At 45.6% G+C, this 20122-nt stretch overlaps 1 protein-coding gene across 1 annotated transcript in view; it reads right to left on the bottom strand.

Moving 5' to 3' along the window:
* Nucleotides 1-20122, bottom strand: part of SETBP1 (SET binding protein 1) — a gene marked incomplete at its 3' end in the record, with an annotated part of 272853 nt that overhangs the window by 86741 nt on the left and 165990 nt on the right. Inside the window, exon 3 of the mRNA XM_083354827.1 lies at nt 16417-19861. Within this exon, the coding sequence (XP_083210953.1) occupies nt 16417-19861 (3445 nt within the window). The remainder of the gene's footprint in view (nt 1-16416; nt 19862-20122) is intronic.

Below are 20122 nucleotides of genomic sequence, written 5' to 3' on the forward strand. Positions count from 1 at the left end.
CTGAAGCCACCAGCCTGATGATGACGGATAGGATTCCGTTGAAACGTTGCTCCTACACCTTCAATTCTACGTGGGGAAAAACCCGAATGACCAAAGATCCATATATATATAAATATATACATATATACACACACACACATATATCTACATACAAACATATATATACACACACACATATACACACAAATATATATACATATACATATATACATATATATGTATGTACATATAGTACATACATATACACACTGTATATAAATACACACACACACACACACACACACACATACACACACACACACGGTAAGGTTTTTTTTTCTGGTCAGACCGGTCTGGTTGATGCACCTTGGTTTTGAACTGCTACACGCGCGCGCGCACACACACACACACACACACACAAAGTCAAGAAATCTGGAAAATGCTCTTTGCAAGGCAGCAAACCCACAGTTGCTTAAGGAACGGAGGTGGGGGGAGGAGGGAAAAAAAACCCGAATTAAACCCAGGCAAGGCTTGGAGGCTGGCAAGAGACTCAGAGACTCGCTGTGGGGCAGGAATAATGTTGCTGGAGACCCTCCGTAACACGCAGGGCGGGCGGGCGAGAGGGAGGCCACATCGCGCAAGCAAACCCTGCAAGACTGGGACGCGTTTTCTTGGCTGCGCAAAAGGGATACATGTGTTTTTACAAGCCGTCCTCGACTTACAACAGTTTTGAGCAAGGGGCTGGACTAGAAGACCTCCAAGGTCCCTTCTCACTTTATTCTACTCAAATATTCTATTCAGTTCATTTAGTGGCCATACAAAGTTACAGGCGCTGAAAAAAAGTGACCGATGACCCTTTTCCACCTTTGCGGCCGTCCCGGCATCCCTCAACGGCCATGGGATTAAAACTCAAGACGCTTGGCAATTGCTTCATATTTATGATGGTCGCAGCGCCCCCGGGGTCACACGATCTCCTTTTTGCGACCTTCTGACAAGCAAAGGTCAACCAGGGGCGGCGGTGGGGGGAGCCAGATCCGCTTAATGACCCGTTGATTACTAACTTACCAACTGCAGTGGTTCGCTTAGCAACGTTGGCACGGAAGGCCGTCAAAGGGGGCAAAACCCCGCTTAGCAAATGCTTCACTTAGCCACATAAATTTTGGGATCCACTGTGGTCGTAACCCGAGGACAACCGGTACCTTAAAGCAGGGGGTCTGCAAACTCGGCCCTTTCAGGACTTGTGGACTTCAACTCCCAGAATTCCTCAGCCAGCCAATGCTTTCTCATTCTCTCTCCGGTCCCCATAATCCAGGGCTGCTGGTGGATCAGCAACTATTATCCACAACAGGTACATCTCCATTTTCAGACTCCGGGAGAGGTAGTTTGTCTTATTCAGACGAGATACTACGAAACCCATTACGCTGACGGAGTCCCTGTTGCCTGCTACCACCCCATCGTTCCTGCCAGGACACCATCCCTGCTGGTTATCAATTATGGTAACCGGAGTCCCTTCTGAAAGAGGTTCGGTTGGAGAAGATTGTTTGAAGCATAGTCCATTCCATTTTCACTCATCTTCCACCAACGTATACAGGACAGAATGGTGTTTGCTATAGCTGAAGGTCTAAACTAGGTTTGGGTGTTGGATAGCCCATAGATATCGGGGTTCAGAGGAGACATTTAGCCCAAAGTCCGTCTCGGAGGAGGAATCCAAGTTAATATATCTCCAGTAACTGTGAGAGGGACCTAGGAGTCCTGGTGGACGATCCTTTGACCGTGAGCCAGCCGTGTGCAGCAGCAGCCAAAAAAGCCAATACAATCCTGGGTTGTACAAACGGAGGCATAGAATCAAGATTACGCGAAGTATTAGTACCATTTTATAAAGCCCTAGTAAGACCGCACCTCGAATACTGCAGCCAATTTTGGACGCCATATCACAAAAAAGATGTTAAGTGTCTGGAAAAAATTCAGAGACGAGCAACTAAGATGATCCAAGGCCTGGAGACTAAGACATACGAAGAACGGCTGCGGGACTTGGGTTTGGCTAGTCTAAAGAAAAGAAGAAATAGGGGAGAGATAATAGCAGTCTTCCAGTATCTGAGGGGCTGCCACAAAGAAGAGGAGGGGGTCAAACAGTTCTCCAAACCACCAGAGACAGGACAAGAAACAATGGTTGGAAACTGACCAAAGAGAGAAGCAACCTGGAATTAAGGAGAAACTTCCTGACAGTGAGGACAATCAACCAGTGGAACAGACGTTGCCTCCAGAAATGGTGGGTGCTCCATCACTGGAGATTTTTAAGAAGAGACTGGACAATCACCTGTCTGAGATGGTATAGGCTCTCCTGCTTGAGCGGGGGGCTGGACTAGAAGACCTCCAAGGTCCCTTCCAGCTCTATTCTATTATTATTATTATTATTATTATTATTATTATTATTATTATTATTATTATTATTATTCAATAAAGATACAGAGGGTAAATTCATTGAGCAGTTACAGAATTAGTGCTGGATGCAAAGGATGGAAATTATGTCCGTGACATTATGATGGAAATTAGGTATTGTACACACACCACATCATTTGTGTAATGATATTGTAATGCTTCGGTCTTTTTTTAACCTCGCTTGGCCCCATCAGGGCTCTGCATATTTTGAAAACGATTGGAAAAGAGATATTCTAAATATTAGCTCTCGTTCGTTTTGATTCCGGAGCCAAAATCCTAATAAAGTCTGCGGAAGGGATCTTTCCGAATACAAAGGAGTCAACACAGTTATATCTTCATCCAGATTTCCGTTATCAGCAGGAAGGAAAGGAAGAGGAAAATGAAAGTCACATACAGGAAGTCCTTGACTTAGGACCAAGCCCTAAATTTGTGCTGTGAAGTGAGACGTTTGTCCCGTTTTACGACCTTTCTGGCCACCGTTGTTAACTGAATCGCTGCAGTTGATAAGTTAGTAACCCAGTTGTTCAATGAGTCTGGCTTCCCCCGTTGATTCTGCTTGTCAGAAGGTCGCAAAACGTGACCCCGGGATTCTGCAATGGTCGTAAGTATGAACCCGTTGCCAAACGTGTGACTTTTGATCACATGATCACGGGGATGCTACAAAGGTTGTCACTGCGAGAAATGGTCATAAGTCACTTTTTCCAGTGTCGTTGAATGGTCACTAAATGAACAGTGGTTAAGTAGAGGACTACAATCCTTTAAAGCAGCCGTGTTGTCACCTGCCTCTTTAAAGCAACTGCATCTTTAACCTGTTCTGTACCAGCCTGCTACCGGCCCTGCAGAAAAGGCAGGGACAACCCCTTTACAAACGGCAAGAGGCTGGAATGACGCCTGCCAAATTTATAGCTACAAAAACAAACAAGACACGAACCAAGAAACAGGAGCTTTAAGAAACACGAACTATACAAGCGGTTGCCTTCAGCAAACCAGCCCTCCCCACACATTCCCCTTATATAGAGTTCAGGGCGTGGCTTCTCTCTGCCTCCTTCCGAGAAGCCCCATTGCCTTCCTCTGTTTACTTCTAATTGCCTGCCTCCTGCGTCGGGCGTCCTTGAACAGGGCCAGCTGTGGGTCATCTTCATCCACGCTGTCAGGCTCACACAGCTGGGTCTCCGTGGTGACCAAGTGGGAGGGGCCTGGCTGAGGGCTCTCATCAGCAAGATCTTCAACCCCCTCAGCAAGGTCTTCAACACCCCCCTCCTCCTCCTCTGAGTCGTCCGACCCAACTGCCGAACCCACAGGCTGACCCTGAATCACAACATAACCCAACACGTTAAACCAGTGGTGGTGAACCTATGGCAGGTATGCCAGAGGGCGCACTCGGAGCCCTGTCTATGGGCACGCGTGCCTTGCTTTTTGGCTAAGTTTTCGCAGGAAAATGCCATTTCTCGAGCCCTTCCTAGCCAAAGCAAGCCTCCAGAGTGAGCGCACTGTTTTCAGCTTTGAATTATATCAAATCTGACACCAGAAACAGACCAACACAGGGGTACGCAACCTCGGCTCTTTTATGACTCATGGACTTCATAGCTGACTCAGGAATTCTGGGAGTTGAAGTCCATGAGTCATAAAAGAGCCGAGGTTGCCTACCCCTGGACTAACAGATGACCTGAGTGTTCCATGTGTTTCTCTCAAACTTACAAAGTATGAGCTGAGGTTAGACAAATTATCAGCATGCGTGCAACAGCAAAAATCATATGAATTGTTCAAAAGCATGCCAAATGCAAACTTTTACCTTTCAGGAAAAAGTTGCTGGTATTATTGAAAGCTTTCTTATTGTGTTTTCCTTTTAAGACAAAAGATGTTAAATGTATGAGCTGTTTTTTCTAAACTAAAAGATTAAATTGCCGTATTGACACGTTGCGATAAGTAAGTGGGTCTTGGGTTGCAATTTGGGCGCTTGGCCTCTAAAAGGTTTGCCGTCACTGCGTTAAACAGTAGCATCTGCATTCAGGCTCGCAAGGGATTGTATTTATCCTGTCAAGCTTTGGAATTCCCTCTTCCAAATGTTTTTGAAAGCTTGCACTGCTCTAATGGGCCTAATACGCCAAGAGGGAGTAACTTTGTGGCTTAGCCTACAAACCCACATCATTTTCATTCTTTTTCTCACTGTGGAAATGCATCTCCACTGGGGCATTTTGTCAACATTTGCATCAAAGTACACCACGCTTCCACCAAGACGGGTAGATTTCTCCCCGGCTAGTCAATTTGAACCCATGAGGAAGAAACATTTTCATTCCAGCTGCTGAGCATGGTGGTGGCTCAATCTTTACCACAAATAAGACGTTCATATGAACCAGCCTCGTGTAACTCTCTTTACTTGATGGGCGCATCTCTGCTCCTCCACAGTTCACCGATTTTCCTGTTTACACTCATGTTCCCATCCAGAACCTCTGTTTGAAAAGACTAGTGCTTGTATAAGGAAAGTTGTCACTTACTTCTGCCACACGCCAACCTACTCACTGTTACATACACCTGTCCTGAATCTTATCTTAATGCCCAAAAGTTGGGAGTATAAGTACCCCTAAGTAAAATAATTTCAGTGGATGATCACTTGACCATGAGCCAGCTGTGTGCAGCCGCCGCCAAAAAAGCTAGTACAACCCCGGGTTACATAAACAGAGGCACAGAATCGAGATCACGCGAAGTATTAGTACCGCTTTATAAAACCCTAGTGAGGCCACACCTGGAATACTGCAACCAATTTTGGTCAACAGATAAGATGTTGAGACTTGGGAAAAAGTTCAGAGAAGAGCAACTAAGATGATCCAAGGCCTGGAGACTAAAACATAAAAAGAACGGCTATGGGACTTGGGTTTGGCCAGTCTAAAGAAAAGAAGAAACAGGAGTGACATGATAGCAGCGTTCCAGTATTTGGGGGACTGCCACAAAGAAGAGGAGGGGATCCAACGATTCTCCAAAGCACCAGAGGGCAGGACGAGAAACAATGGTTGGAAACTGACTAGAGACAAAAGCAACCTGGAATTAAGAAGAAACTTCCTAACAGTGAGGACAATTAACTGGTGGAACAGCTTTGCCTCCAGAAATCAGGGGCGCCCGATCAATGGAGGTTTTTAAGAAGAGATTAGACAGTCACTTGTCTGAAATAGTATAGTTTCTCCTGCTTGAGTAGCGGGCTAGACTAGAAGACCTCCAAGGTCCCTTCCAGCCCTATTCTATTCTATTCTATTCTATTCTATTCTATTCTATTCTATTCTATTCTATTCTATTCTATTCTATTCTATTCTATTCTATTCTATTCTATTATGTATTTTCTATTCTATTCTATTCTATTCTATTCTATTCTATTCTATTCTATTCTATTCTATTCTATTCTATTCTATTCTATTCTATTCTATTCTATTCTATTCTATTCTATTCTATTCTTCTGCATATAATAATTACTCAGAACAGCACACACATATTACAGCTACCTCTTAAATCCTGGAAATTTCTCGAAGTCAAAACTATCAAATTCAGTCAGAACCCTCTTGTAGCTTTTGTGTCCATCAGGATCAATATAAAAAAAATGATGCAATAATGGAGAAATAATATACAAAAGCACTGTTGGAATTGGCTGCAAGAAGGATCAGCCCAGCTGATCCACACTTCAGCCCCCCCCCCTCCACCAAATATAGAACGTAGAATGATAAGGCTGGAAGGGGCCTGAGAGGTCTGCTAGCGACTAGTCCAGGGGTAGGCAATCTTGGCTCTTTTATGATTCGTGGACTTCAAGTCCCAGAATTCCTGAGCCAGCCATGCTGGCTCAGGAATTCTGGGAATTGAAGTCCAGAAGTCATCAAGTGGGGGTGGCCATGATTTCCCCATGCTGGCTTAGGAATTCTGGGAGTTGAAGTCCAGAAGTCATCAAGGGGGTCGGGCATGGTTCCCCCATGCTGGCTCAGGAATTCTGGGAGTTGAAGTCCAGAAGTCATCAAGTGTGCCATGGTTCCCCCATGCTGGCTCAGGAATTCTGGGAGTTGAAGTCAAAAAGTCATCAAGGAGGGGCATGGTTCCCCCATGCTGGCTCAGGAATTCTGGGACTTGAAGTCCAGAATTCATCAAGGGGGCCATGGTTCCCCCATGCTGGCTCAGGAATTCTGGGAGTTGAAGTCCAGAAGTCATCAAGGAGGGGCATGGTTCCCCCATGCTGGCTCAGGAATTCTGGGAGTTGAAGTCCAAAAGTCATCAAGGAGGGGCATGGTTCCCCCATGCTGGCTCAGGAATTCTGGGAGTTGAAGTCCAAAAGTCATCAAGGAGGGGCATGGTTCCCCCATGCTGGCTCAGGAATTCTGGGAATTGAAGTCCACCAGTCATAAAGGGGGGGGGGCATAGTTCCTCCGTGCTGGCTCAGGAATTCTGGGAGTTGAAGTCCACCAGTCATGAAGGGGCCATAATTCCCCCATGCTGGCTCAGGAATTCTGGGAGTTGAGGTCCACCAGTTATGAAAGAGCCAAGGTGGCCTACCCCTGGACTAGTCCAACCTCCTGCTCAAGGCAGGAGAGACGTTATACTATCCTGGTCAAATGGTTGTCTGATGGAGTACGCACAATTGCAGGAGACAAGCTATTCCACTGATTGTTTCTCCAAATTTCTCCTTACTTTTATATCTTCTTACCACCAAGATCCACAGAGGCAATGATTAGAAAATTACATGCAACTAAGTGTCTTAGGACCACGGTGCATTTGGGGGCCTTCTGTGGTGGTCTAATCTTTCCATTTTTTTTCCACCATAAGGCTTCAGATGAGTGCTCTGCGGTGGATTGATTAATGTGTCTTTTCACGTCGGACAGGTCTAGGAGAAAAAGACTAGAAATCTGCTATCCCATAAGCCTTCCCACCACAAACCATATTACTCAATCCTACTAAGCAGCTCTTAAGCTTCTCCACCTCCAATGAGATAATTTGTTAGACAAAAAAAATATTAATCCAACATATTAAACCCTTAAAGATCATTCTAGCTATTATCCTCCTTTAAGCTGCTGTTTCAGCTACAGAATTGGCTTAAACAGCTGGGATCATGGACATCTGCACAAGATATTTACCCGTGTAGTAGCGCTGTAATACTATTATCCTTCTTATCTTTCCTACTACCTTCTCCTATTGGCTGTCTGTGATCATCACGTTGTTGTTTGTATGTACGCTGAGAGCTTATGCGCCAGAGACAAATTCCTTGTCTGTCCAATCACACTTGGCCAATAAAGAATATTCCATTCTGTATTCTAGGGACGTGGTGGCTCAGTGGGTTAGGACGCTGTGCTTGTCGATCAGATGGTCGGCAGTTTGGCGGGTCGAATCCCGAGTGCCGCGTAACAGAGTGAGCGCCTGTTACGCGTCCCAGCTTCTGCCAACCTAGCAGTTCATGTAAAAATGCAAGTAGAAAAATAGGGACCACTCCGGTGGGAAGGTAACAGCGTTCCGTGCGCCTTTGGCGTCTAGTAATGCCGGCCACATGACCACGGAGACGTCCTCGGACAAGCACTGGCTCTTCGGCTTTGAAACGGAGATGAGCACCGGCCCCTAGAGTCGGAAACGACTAGCACGCACGTGCGGGGGAACCTTTACCTATTCTGTATTCTATAATTCTGTATTCTTTCGAGTGGCCTGGTGGCCTAGGAGGTGAAGATGCTCGCCTCACATTCAGGATGTTGAGAGTTCAAGCCTAGACAGCGACAGCTGTTTCTCTCTCTGGCTGCAAAGAGAAAAATATCTGCTGGGAACTCCATGTAGGCGTCGGGAAGGGCAAGAGATTTATGTTCTCTCTTATACCCTACCACTAAAGAAAAGAAGAAATAGGGGAGACATGATAGCAGTGTTCCAGTATCTGAGGGGTTGCCACCAAGAAGAGGAGGGGGTCAAATTATTCTCCAAAGCACCAGAGGGAAGGACGAGAAACAATGGTTGGAAACTGACCAGAGAGAAGCAACCTGGAATTAAGGAGAAACTTCCTGACTGACAGGACAATTAGCCAGTGGAACAGCTTTGCCTCCAGAAATTGCTGGAGCCCCATCACTGGAGATTTTTAAGAAGAGACTGGACAATCACCTACCCGAGATGGTATAGGCTCTCCTGCTTGAGCGGGGGGCTGGACTAGAAGACCTCCAAGGTCCCTTCCAGCTTTATTCCTATTCTATTCTACTCTATATATTTTCTATTCTATTTTATTCTATTCTATTCTATTCTATTCTATTCTATTCTATTCTATTCTATTCTATTCTATTCTATTCTATTCTATTCTATTCCGTAATTCTAATTCTAATTCTATTCTATTCTATTCTATTCTATTCTATTCTATTCTATTCTATTCCGTAATTCTATTCTATTCTATTCTATTCTATTCTATTCTATTCTATTCTATTCTATTCCATTCCATTCCATTCCATTCTATTTTCCAACATCTATCCTATCCTATCCTATCCTATCCTATCCTATCCTATCCTATCCTATCCTATCCTATCCTATCCCATTCCATTTTCTCTTTATTTTCCTGTTCCTGTCCAGTTTTTGACTGCAGTCCCTGGCTACTACCGAAGAATAAACGTGCCTCTTGACTCCTACATGTCTACCGCAAGTCACAGAGGCAAATCATGATAACAACACGGAAATGATTTCAGTTACATTCTTCGGATCAGTATATAACTCATGTCATCTGCACAAAGGCATTCTAGTTTTGTTTCTTTTAATGACCTTGTAATCCCTTGCATGTATAATGTGAGTGTACGTATGTATGTTTGTGTGTGTGCGCCCGTGTGCGTTTGTGTGTGTGTGTGTGTGTAAATTCTTATTTTATTTATCCCGTTTTATTCAGGTTCCACTGAATACAATGATGATGGTATACAGACCTGGAACTAGCAGAATGATATCAACCAGACAGAAAAGGGTCAAGAGTCACTCAATTAAAATGCCTACTTTCACACAACACCCAGTTCCCAAATGAACTCAGTTTATGAGTTTGTCCTCTATGCCTAACCATTAACTAATTAGCAAGATAAACCATCAAACACACCGCAACTAAGGCTCAATGCCAGGAGTCTTCAAGCTGGGCAACTTGTGGACTTCAACTCCCAGAATTCTTGGAAGTTGAAGTCCACAGGTCTTAAAGTTGCCAAGTTTTGAAGACCTCTGCTCAACACTAATGAAGCTTAAGAGTTGGTAGGAATGTCTCCAAGGAACACGAACCGGAAGAGAACCATCATCATGATCTGCATGAACATATCAAGGTTCTTCTTTCTGCCTGAAATGCAGCAGGAGAGGTGACGGGATCTTTGACAGGAGAGATGGAAGTTCTCTAGGAAAAGCAGAAGAAGTGAAGAGAGCAACACGGAGTAGCTAAAAAGGCCTTTTGGCAAACAAGTGGAAGAATCTGTCTCCAAGGGTAGCGAGAATATCAGGGAGAAGTTGGTACCAATAGAATTCAGGAACCGATTACCAGATCCTTCCTCTATAGGATGTTCAACAGTTGACTGAACTGATCATGTCATAAAACAATGAAGAAAGACTTGGAATCTGAGGATTGGAGAAATCCCAGAATGATCTTGAGGAAGAAGGCACGATGATGGGAGATGTTCTTCTTCATGGAAACCACAGCAGAGCTGATCTGACATTGGGGGACGTGCACTGTCTTCCAGATGTCTGAGTAAAGGACATGATAGGGAGGTTATCAGGATTATTCAAAGCCAGTAACAACCATCTTTCCTTCTTGAAGCAAATGGGGATGAAGGACCTCACCATGGGAGATCTTGGGGGGGGGGGAAATCTCTGGAGACTATGATGCCATGGTCAGGCAAGTGAAGAAACTGGAAGCAAAGGTAATTTTCTCCATTCTTCCATGGCAATTTTTTTAAAAAAAAGCAGAGACCAAGGAATGGTTATGCAAGAGGTGTCTCCAAGAAGGACTGGGTTCTAGAACAGGGGTCTTCAAACTTGGCCCTTTTATGACGTGTGGACTTCAACTCCCAGAATTCCTCAGCCAGGCACACTCAGCCTGGCTGAGGAATTCTGGGAGTTGAAGTCCACACGTCATAAAAGGGCCAAGTTTGAAGACTCCTGTTCTAGAACAACGGATGAAGTTCTCTTGAGAAGAAATGGGATACACCTTAAAAAAATGGAAGGAAGTGTTTGGCAGACGTTGGGTCACCAGGATGATATGAAACCAGAAGAGGAGAAGAAGGGAGGCAAAACTCCAGAATTATATATGCAAGAACATAGTAAAAAAATCAAGAGGTCAAGATGGGGACTCAAACTTTCACAGGACACTACAACCAAAGTGCCAGTAGGTGGTACTCACAACCTCAGAATGCTCATCCAATGCACAGATTATGGCGGGGGGAAAAAATCCTGAAGAAGTAGAGATCCTAATTTAAGAAGAAACATCTGATGTGACAGAACATGAGACCATCTGGGTAGGCTGAAGATGCAAGCACTTTCTGCCTGAGATGATCAGTCCTTCAAGAAAGCCATATAATGGGGACAATGGAGGGTTTCAATGTGTTTTTTTTAATTAATTAAATTTATTTGCACTCCATCTTGTTTCAAACGGGACTGTGGGCCGACATCTGCTGGGATGTCCTGTCAAGAGTCAGAAGTCCAGCCTCATTTTTACCCTCGCTTGCTGACAATTTCATTTGTCAAGAAGGGTGGGAGAGAGAAGCAAATTAGTCTGCAAACTTGGGACTTAATTCTGGCTAACAGAGGGGAGAAAAAAAGAATTGGTGGAAGAACTAAAGGTGTCTGATCTTTTGGAAGAAATTGAACATGTCTTCCTTGAATCTGTGATATCCAGAAGAGGACAAAGAGGTCTATTTTGGACTTTGGAAGAACATGTCTTAATGCAGGGCTTTTCAACCAGTGGTACGGGTACCACCTGTGGTACATCGGCACCTGGCAGGTGATACGCGACCATCCTAGAAAAGTGGTAGCGGGGGAGGGGAATGAGATGAACCGGTGGCAGCACCGCACAAGCCTCAGCGAGAGACGGCTGGAGTGGCAGGGCTGTCGGGGCTCAGCGGAAGCGCCAGGATCAGCACCAGGATCCAGCTGGAACTCGGCACTGATCCTGGCGTTTCTGAGCCCAGAAGAAGCGCCAATCCGCTGGAATGTTGCAGCATCTCCAGGGTCTTGTGATTTACATTCAGATGCTTGGCAACTGATTCATATTTACGACGGTCACAGTGTCCCAGGGTCATGTGAAGCGACCAAAACCCTGCTGCAACCAGCAGAGGGGAAAAAAAAATAATAACCAAACACCCCCCCACCCCACCCCCGCTGCCAATCCTCAACAGAAATGCTCACAACGATGAAAACCTCGGACAGGAGGAAGAGCGCCCCCGGGTGGGCAGGCTGGTGTCTTGCTCGGCTGTGGCTTGGGGGGCACTTTTTTCAGTGCCGTCGTAACTTCGAACAGTCACTAAGCGAACTGTTGTAAATCGAGGACTACCTCTACTTCATCACTTTTTTCATTATTTTTTTTTTCGGTCATCAAGTTTTTGACACCTTGCTAGGCGACTGGTGGTCCTCGGATGCTGCCGTATCCTAAAAGTGGTGCAATGGGTGAAAAGGTTGAAAAGCCCTGTCTTAATGGACTGTGAGGGAAGGCAGTGAAGACCCAGGGGCTTCAAATGTTGAAGGAGGCAAGGGCCTAGGAAGGGTGTGAAATCCTATGAAATGAGATGCTGAAAGCACAATTGCAATTAATACCTACAAACCCCCACCCCGGGGGGGGGGAGTGTGAGAATTCAAATTCGAAAGTGGTCAGTGGGGATGTCGAGGAAAGAAACGAGAGATGCTTAACACAAAGGAGAAGACGAGATAAGTCTCCAGAAGCTACAGAAAGCCTGTCAGAAAAAAACAACAACCCGAAACTCGGAATAAGCTAAGACTTGTGAAAGATACTAAAAATAATTATCACCACCCCCAGATAAAAAGGTCCTTTGTGTAGATGAGGAATAAGAGACAAGTCAAAGAAAAGGACAGATCCACTGCGAGGAAAAAAAAGTGGGTGAAGTGTTAAAAAGTGAGAACAAAAAGGCAGATCTTAATGCCAATTTTGCATCTTAGTCTTCCTTCCGAAGAGAAAGGGAAGGCTAGAAGATTTATTTTTTATTTATTTATTTTAATTCCATTTATATCCCGCCCTTCTCCGAAGACTCAGGGCGGCTTACAAGCTTAGCAGTAGCAATGCTAAGATCACGGTTATCCCTCTGGGGAAACAGAGAAGCTTAAATTAGACCAAGAGACGACAAGACAGAGAACCTAGCTACCTTAGCTGAATTCAAGGACTAGATCCCAGGTTTATTTATTTATTTATTTTATTCCCATTTATATCCCGCCCTTCTCCGAAGACTCAAGGGCGGCTTACAATCTAAGAAGCACAAACCAATGAAAAAAAGGGTTTAGTTATTTTAATGCTTTAGAAATTTTTAAATTCTTAACGCTCCGAGAGAGAGAAAAAATAATAATTAAACTGCGGAAAAAGACCTAGACACTTCAAAACAGGGAAGGTGGTGTGATGAATTTCAACTTTAAATGTAGTTATAAGTTGAGGAACACCTGTAATGAATTTTGACAGACTTCAAGCCCCTCTTGAGAGAATCTGTCGATTTTAGGTAGGACGCCACAGATCTCCCGTTTTGAGAAAAGGACAAATATGGATCAAAACCCTAAATATATTTTTTTTAATCCCATTTATATCCCGCCCTTCTCCGAAGACTCAGGGCGGCTTACAATCTAAGCAAAAATCAATGTGCTTAGCAGTAGCCTTCATTCTATGTATATGCCTGCTTATTAGGGCTTTCGCCCCCCCCAAGCGGCATTATTACAAAGTCAGCTCATTGCCCCCAACAATCTGGGTCCTCATTTTACCTACCTCGGAAGGATGGAAGGCTGAGTCAATCTTGAGCCTGGTGGGACTCGAACCTGAACTAATTGCAGGCAGCTGGTGTTACTTAAGGAGGCATTAGCCCACTGCTCCACCAAGGCTCCTTTAGGTTACTAAAGTATCTGGTGAATGCAACCGCAAAGATTTTTTTGGCAATCTTTGAGAACTTATAGAGACTGGAGGAGAGAGAGAGCAAAGGAAGACGATGACCTGGGAAATTACAGATTTTTACAAATTATAATTTTCAGCTTAATCTATATACCGGGCAACATCTTTGAAGAGATGTCCTAACTGCATCTTTATGAACATCTGAACAGGCAACAAACCTAGGATTTGTGGCAATCAAACCATGACAAGCCAACCTCATGTTTTGTTTTTTTTTTGAGAAAAGTTAGTAAGTAAGAGGAATGCTACGAGCATCACATCCCAAAAGTGCTTTTTCCAAAAGGCAACTGGACTTTCTTGCTTCCCCCCTCCCCCACTTTTTTTTGGGAAAATGTTTCATTTTTTGTCTAGTTTAATTAAATTGCAAATTGTTTAGTTTAAAAAAAAGAAGGCCCAGGGGTGACATGATAGCAGCGTTCCAATATCTCAGGGGCTGCCCCAAAGAAGAGGGAGTCAAGCTGTTCTCCAAAGCACATGAAGACAGGACAAGAAGCAACGGATGGAAACTAATCAAGGAGAGAAGCAACCTGACCTTGAGAACAATTAGCCAGTGGGACAACCTGCCTCCAGAAGCTGTGAAGGCTCCAACACTGGAAGTTTTTAAAAATAGACTGGACAGCCATTTCTCCGAAATGGTGTAGGGCTTCCTGCCTGAGCAGGGGGGTTGGACTACATGACCTCCAAGGTCCCTTCCAACTCTGTTATTCTTGGCTCTCCCAATGCTGAAGGTTTCAGTGTTGAACAAAGGTGAGCAGGGGACTGGAGGCTAAAACATATAAAGAACGGTTGCTGGAATTAGGTATGTCCGACTTAATGAAGAGAAGGATGAGGCACGACATAATAGCAGTGTTCTAGTATCTCAGGGGCTACCCCAAAGAAGAGGGAGTCAAGCTCTTCTCCAAAGCACCTGAAAGCAGGAGAAGAAGCAACGGATGGAAAATAACCAAGGAGAGAAGCAACCTGGAACTAAGGAGAAACTTCCTGACAGTTAGAACAATTAACCAGTGGAACAACCTGCCTCCAGAAGTTCTGAGTGCTCCATCACTGGAGGTTTTGAAGAAGAGACTGGACAACAATTTATTTGAACTGGCATAGGGTCTCCTGCCTGAGCAGGGTGTTGGACTAGAAGACCTCCAAGTTCCCTTCCAACTCTGTTATTTAGTTCTGAACTGAAGAAGCTTCTTGGATGAGAAGCGAAACATTTTCAAAGAGGGGGAAAAAATAAACCCAAGAAAGTTTTTAAGAAGAGACTGGACAGCCATTTGCCTGAAATGGTATAAGGTTTCCTGCCTGAGCAGGAGGTTGGACTAGATGACCTCCAAGGTCCCTTCCAACATTATTATTATTATTATTATTATTATTATTATTATTATTATTATTATTATTATTATTATTATTATTATTATTATTGTTATTGTGATTGTGATTATGTGATTATGATGTCCAGTTGCCTTCTGGAAAAAGCATCTCTGGGGCAACCATGACCTGGATGATGGAGAACTTCTACAGACATTTATAAACACCACAATATGTCAGGATATTCTTCATGAAACGGTAAACTGTGGGTCTGGCTGATACTAGCTAGATGGACTCATGAGTTGGCCAAGGGGCCACATTCTAAGGGTGCTGGGTTCATGACTCCATGTCAGCTGGGAGAGAAAGTGGGAGTGAAGTGACACAAAACGAAACTACGTCCTGGGCCGTGCGCGGTTCAACAGTTTTATCCACAGTTTCGATGACGGAATTAAGGGGACCCTTATCAGCATGTGACACGAGACAAGAAGGCGAGGCTACTATTTTAGATGAAAGAGAGAAAAAATAAAAAGATATAGGCTAGAGCAAGGGACCGGAGGGGAAAAAATTGGAATTTAGCAAAGAGAAATATCACGTTCGGCATTTCAGGATGAAGGAGCAGAGAGAAATGGTTTGATCGTAGCGCACATGGCAAGGTCTTGGGTGTCCTGGCTGACCACAGATTAAACTTAAGTCAGACACTTGATCCCTCTGCTAAAAAGATACGACACAGCTAGTCCTCGGCTTACAACAGCTTGTTTAGTGACCATCTGAAGTCATGACGGCACTGAAAAAGTGACCTAACAGCTGTTTTTGGCTTACAGCGTTTTCAGCATCTCCACGGCCACGTGGTCAAAATTCAGACGCCTGGCAACCGACTCATCTTTTTGACAGGTGCAGAGTTCTGGGGTTGGTGTGATTCCCCCTTTTGTGACCTTCGAACAAGCCAAGTCATTAGGGAATCCAGGTTCACTGAACGACTGCGTTACTAACTTCACAACTGCTGCGATTAATAACTGGCGACAGGGGAAAAAAATTAAAATGATCGTTCAACAACTGTCTCACTTAGCCACAGAAATTGCGGTTGTAAACTGAGGACCCTACCTGTGCCTATAAACGCTATCTTGGGAAATAAGGATTCCAGACCACAGGATGAAATTCTTCCTGGCCAACATTCATTAGCACAAACAGACAACTGGGAGGTAACAGCATTCTTTGGACAGCTGAAGAATTGCGGCATTGAAAAGACATGGACTTATTCTCTGTTGCCCCCAGAAGCAGAACCAACAAAGTCAAAACTACAAGAAAGGAAGTTCAACCAGACAGCAGTAATAATCTCCTAAGAAATAGGACCTTGAACCCCATGGATATTTGATATAAGAGCTCTCCTTTGCCAGAGGCTTTTCAAACCCTATTTGTAAGGTTCTCTTTGTCAAAAATGGTCAGTGGAATCCTGTATTCAGCAAAGACTTAGGATGTATAATGTCTGCTTGATTATAGACAGTAGATTATATATAAATGCAGTTAAATGGCACGAAATAGTCATCTGCATATCTAGAAAGGGATGGGATGGGAAAGGTACGTGATTGCTGGAGGAATTCTCTTACCTGAAACAGCTGAGGTGTCGTACACGTTCCTGTCCTTCCGACTTGCTCTGAAGGTCTGGAAGTCCTTCTCCCTGTAGGTCCCAAATCCATCAAAGCTCCTTCTCTTCACTCCGCCAGGATCCCCCTCTCGCTTGTCACTCCCAGAATTCATCTCGCCAAAGACATCCATTGCATCAGTCCTCGTACTGCTGTCCGTGTTCCCAGCGTACTTTTTCATGCAGGGCTCATCACCGCTTGAGTTGTTCTTATCCTTGCCCGGGACCCACTGTTGGGTGTCGGAGAGCGACAATGTCGAGAGGGTGTCCACCTCAAAGCTACTCTTGGACCCTTTGTGCCCAGCTTCACAGTGCTGGTGCTTCTGTTTGTCCTTGTGTTTGACTTTCTCCGTCAGCAAGGAGAGGTCTTTCTCAGAGACGTTTAGCCTCTCCCCCACCGAATGGCTGGAGAAACCGGGAGACTTGCTTGCAAAGAGGCTACTGAGGTCCTCATGGGCCCCCAATATCCGCTCCTCCTTGTGCTTGTGCTTATGTTTGTGTTTCCTTTTGTGAAGTCGCCCACCAGATAAGCTGGCCCCTGAACCCTTGGCAGAGGTCAGCGAGGAATGGACGTCTCCAAGGCCCATCCCTACGGGTGTCTGCAAGTGAACGCCGTGCTTGGCTTTATGCTTGGCAGTGTTGGGCATCTTCATGTGTGAACTTGGGTGGAACTGGGGAGGGGGCACAGTGGGCCTCATGAAAGGAGACGCCGTGCCGAGGGTGTGAGACAAGTACAACGGGGCCGGGTACTGACTGTAGTAGCCCAGGTTCATCATAGGCATTGATGTGTAAGGCATTCCGTAGGGTGCATAGTAACTCCCGCTGGGAATAGGGTAACCAAACCCTTGTAAGAAAGGCACCTTCGTCATGGTGTCATTGGTTTTGGCAGGCCGTCCACGCTTTTTCTTAGACTTCATGTCGGAGGTCCTGCGAAGATACAGCAATGGGTCATACTGGATGTATGGCACAGGGTAGTAGGGATCAAAGTTGATCCTGAAAATGCTGGGGTACGGATTCTCGTGATAAAACGTATAGCTTCGGTGAGAAATCCTGAAGACCTGGAACTTGCTGATGAGCTCCTCCAGGTCGGCCAGGAACTGGAGATCATCTCTGTTCTGTAGGTTCTTCCGCTTCCTCTTGTGCTTTGGCTTCTTCATGGACTCATGGGAGAGAAAGTTCTCCACAATGAGATGCTTGGGCCTGTGGCTGTGCCTGTTCTTACTGCTGGTGTCTGACTGCACAGCTTCTGGGTTGTCCAGACTACAGAAATCGAAGGAGTATCTTCGGCGAGATTCTGAAGTCTTCTCGGCTTGATCCGCGGTGCTGTTATTGTCCGTGCCGATGCCGCTGTCACTCGGTATGGTTTCTTCGCTGTGGGACTCGCTCAGGGGAGACAACGTAATTTCCTTCAGAGAACCGATATCGCAAAGGTGGGAAGGGGAGTTGGCCATGAGCCTGGGTGGGGACAACTTCCAAGTCCCGCCGTGGATTCCTTTCGGAGTTTTGGTGGGGAGCGCGCTGATGGGTTGTAGATTTGGCATCGTCTTTAACTCTGAAAAATTGGTTTCGGTGCTGGAGGGGCTAAGGTTGCCATGAGACCCCATGAGCTGCATTGAGAGCGGGTGGACCGTTGCTGGTGAGGAGGTCACAAGGGACTGCAAGGTTAAAGGCACGGCTGGGTGATCAGGCTGGCTAGAGATAGGCCTCAAGTGTTTGACAACCGTCTTTGGGTCTTCCTGCGGAGACTGGACCTCCGATCTCGGCTTCCTTCCCCTCTTCTTGCCTATGTAGATCGTCCCCCGTTTGCTCACGTTGATTTGCTTTCCTAATCTCGCGTCGATCGTTGGAGCTCCCGAGCTGGCTGGCGGCTGGGTTTTTGCTTTCAAAGACATATTACTGGAACATGACAAGATCTGGCTCAAGAGATTCTTCCTCTTGAGGGTTTTCATTTTGTTGATCGTCTTGATGGTCTTCTTATCCAGGACGCCGAGCTTGCCCACCTTTTTGTGGAATTTCAACTCGCCGGATGGATTTTCTTCTCCTGAAGGCATCTGAGCCAGATTGACCAAGCTTCGTCTCCTCTTTCTTTTTTTTGTACCTGGGAACTCCCGACTGATCGGGCTGACTGGGCTGGTGGACGTTCCCTCGTGGATGGTCTCGACGGTGAGCAAAGGCTGTTTCTTGGGTCGGCCCCTCTTCTTCTTGATGGGTGTGATCACCGTCAGACTGTCGGTGTTGGTATACAGGGGGCTCGACGGCGTTATGGGATAAGCGGACGGAGGCTCTATCATCAGCTTCTCAGATGGAGCCAGAGAACGTTCCCGGAACACGTTTTTAGGCTTGCTACAAGTCCACCTTCGTTTGGCCGAAAATTTGGGGTGCTGAATCTCCAAATGCTTGCTGAGGGCAGGGATATCATTTGTCACCGAAACTGATGGGACGGTTGCGGTCTTTCTAAGCCTGTTCACATTGCTTGAAGGCAATTTATTGGTCGTCTCGTTTTTTTCATTGGGTGCCACTGACGGAGATTCAATCTCAGGACTTTTCCCCGGCTTGGTAATACGGGGATCTTTCTTAGACAAGTCTGCTTGGCTGCTACTCCGGCTGACTACTACGTCGCTGCTGACAGGGTGCCCGGCAAATGGAGATCTCTCCAAGATGGCCTTCTCAGGAGCAATTTTGGTTGACTGTCTTTTCTTCCGTTTGTGACCAGGCGGTTCCCCTATGGGACCTTTGATCGGGATAGTAATTCGCACATGGCTTGTGTCGTTTTCAGAAAGATTGGCAGAGCTTGGGCTTTGTCGGGGAGACGGCGGTTTGTTCGCGCTGGATTCCTTCTTCCCATCCACGTTGTTGTTGGGCTGGGCTTCCAATGATTTTGGAGTGTTTTTCATCCATTCGAGGTCCGTATTTGGGACGGTCTGGTGGGTCAAGTCTTTCTTACTGGACTTTTTCTTCGAGCTGGTGCTGGTTTGATCCAGGGGGTCTACCTGCCCCCCTGCCTCTGGACTCAAAAATCCACTGCAGTCAACCAGATTGCTAGCCTGGGAAGTTACACCCAGCGGGTTTGAGCCTGGGCTTGCAGTGCAAGGGGGAAGATCTTTGTTACTACCGCCCGTCAGCTGAGCCCAGGCGCTGCTGGAATTGGCCTTCTTAACTTGGGATTTGCTGAACGAGAGTCCGGCCTCTGACCCCGAGACCTTAGGGGAATTAGTGACTTCTCGGCTTGGCTCTGGAGGAAGGAAGCAAGCTTGAGAAGTCACTCCAGGCTCAGAAGTCAATGACCACTCGTGATGATGCTGGTTGCTATTTCTTTGCTGGTGCCGTGATTTTAAGGTGTCGCTGGTGAAGTCCTGGGGTAGCTCCGGATCATAGTGAACCACGGAATGTTTCTGCAGCCTGTCATAACCCTGGAGAGAAGGGAGACAAGAAAAGAGAAAGAGGGTTAAGCCTTCCCATTCTATATATCTCTTTAATTCATAAAAATTAGTTTTTATATGGTTAGGGTTTTTTAAAATAGCATTCTTAAACATTTAGCAAACAGCATGTTGTCTGGGTTTATGTATTTAAAAAACAAGGAGTAATAATTAATTTCTATATTATCATAACCCAGGGGTAGCCAACCTTGGCTCTTTTATGACTGGTGGACTTCAACTCCCAGAATTCCTGAG

Source organism: Vipera ursinii, assembly GCF_947247035.1.
Source record: "Vipera ursinii genome assembly, chromosome: 2".
Taxonomy (NCBI): domain Eukaryota; kingdom Metazoa; phylum Chordata; class Lepidosauria; order Squamata; family Viperidae; genus Vipera; species Vipera ursinii.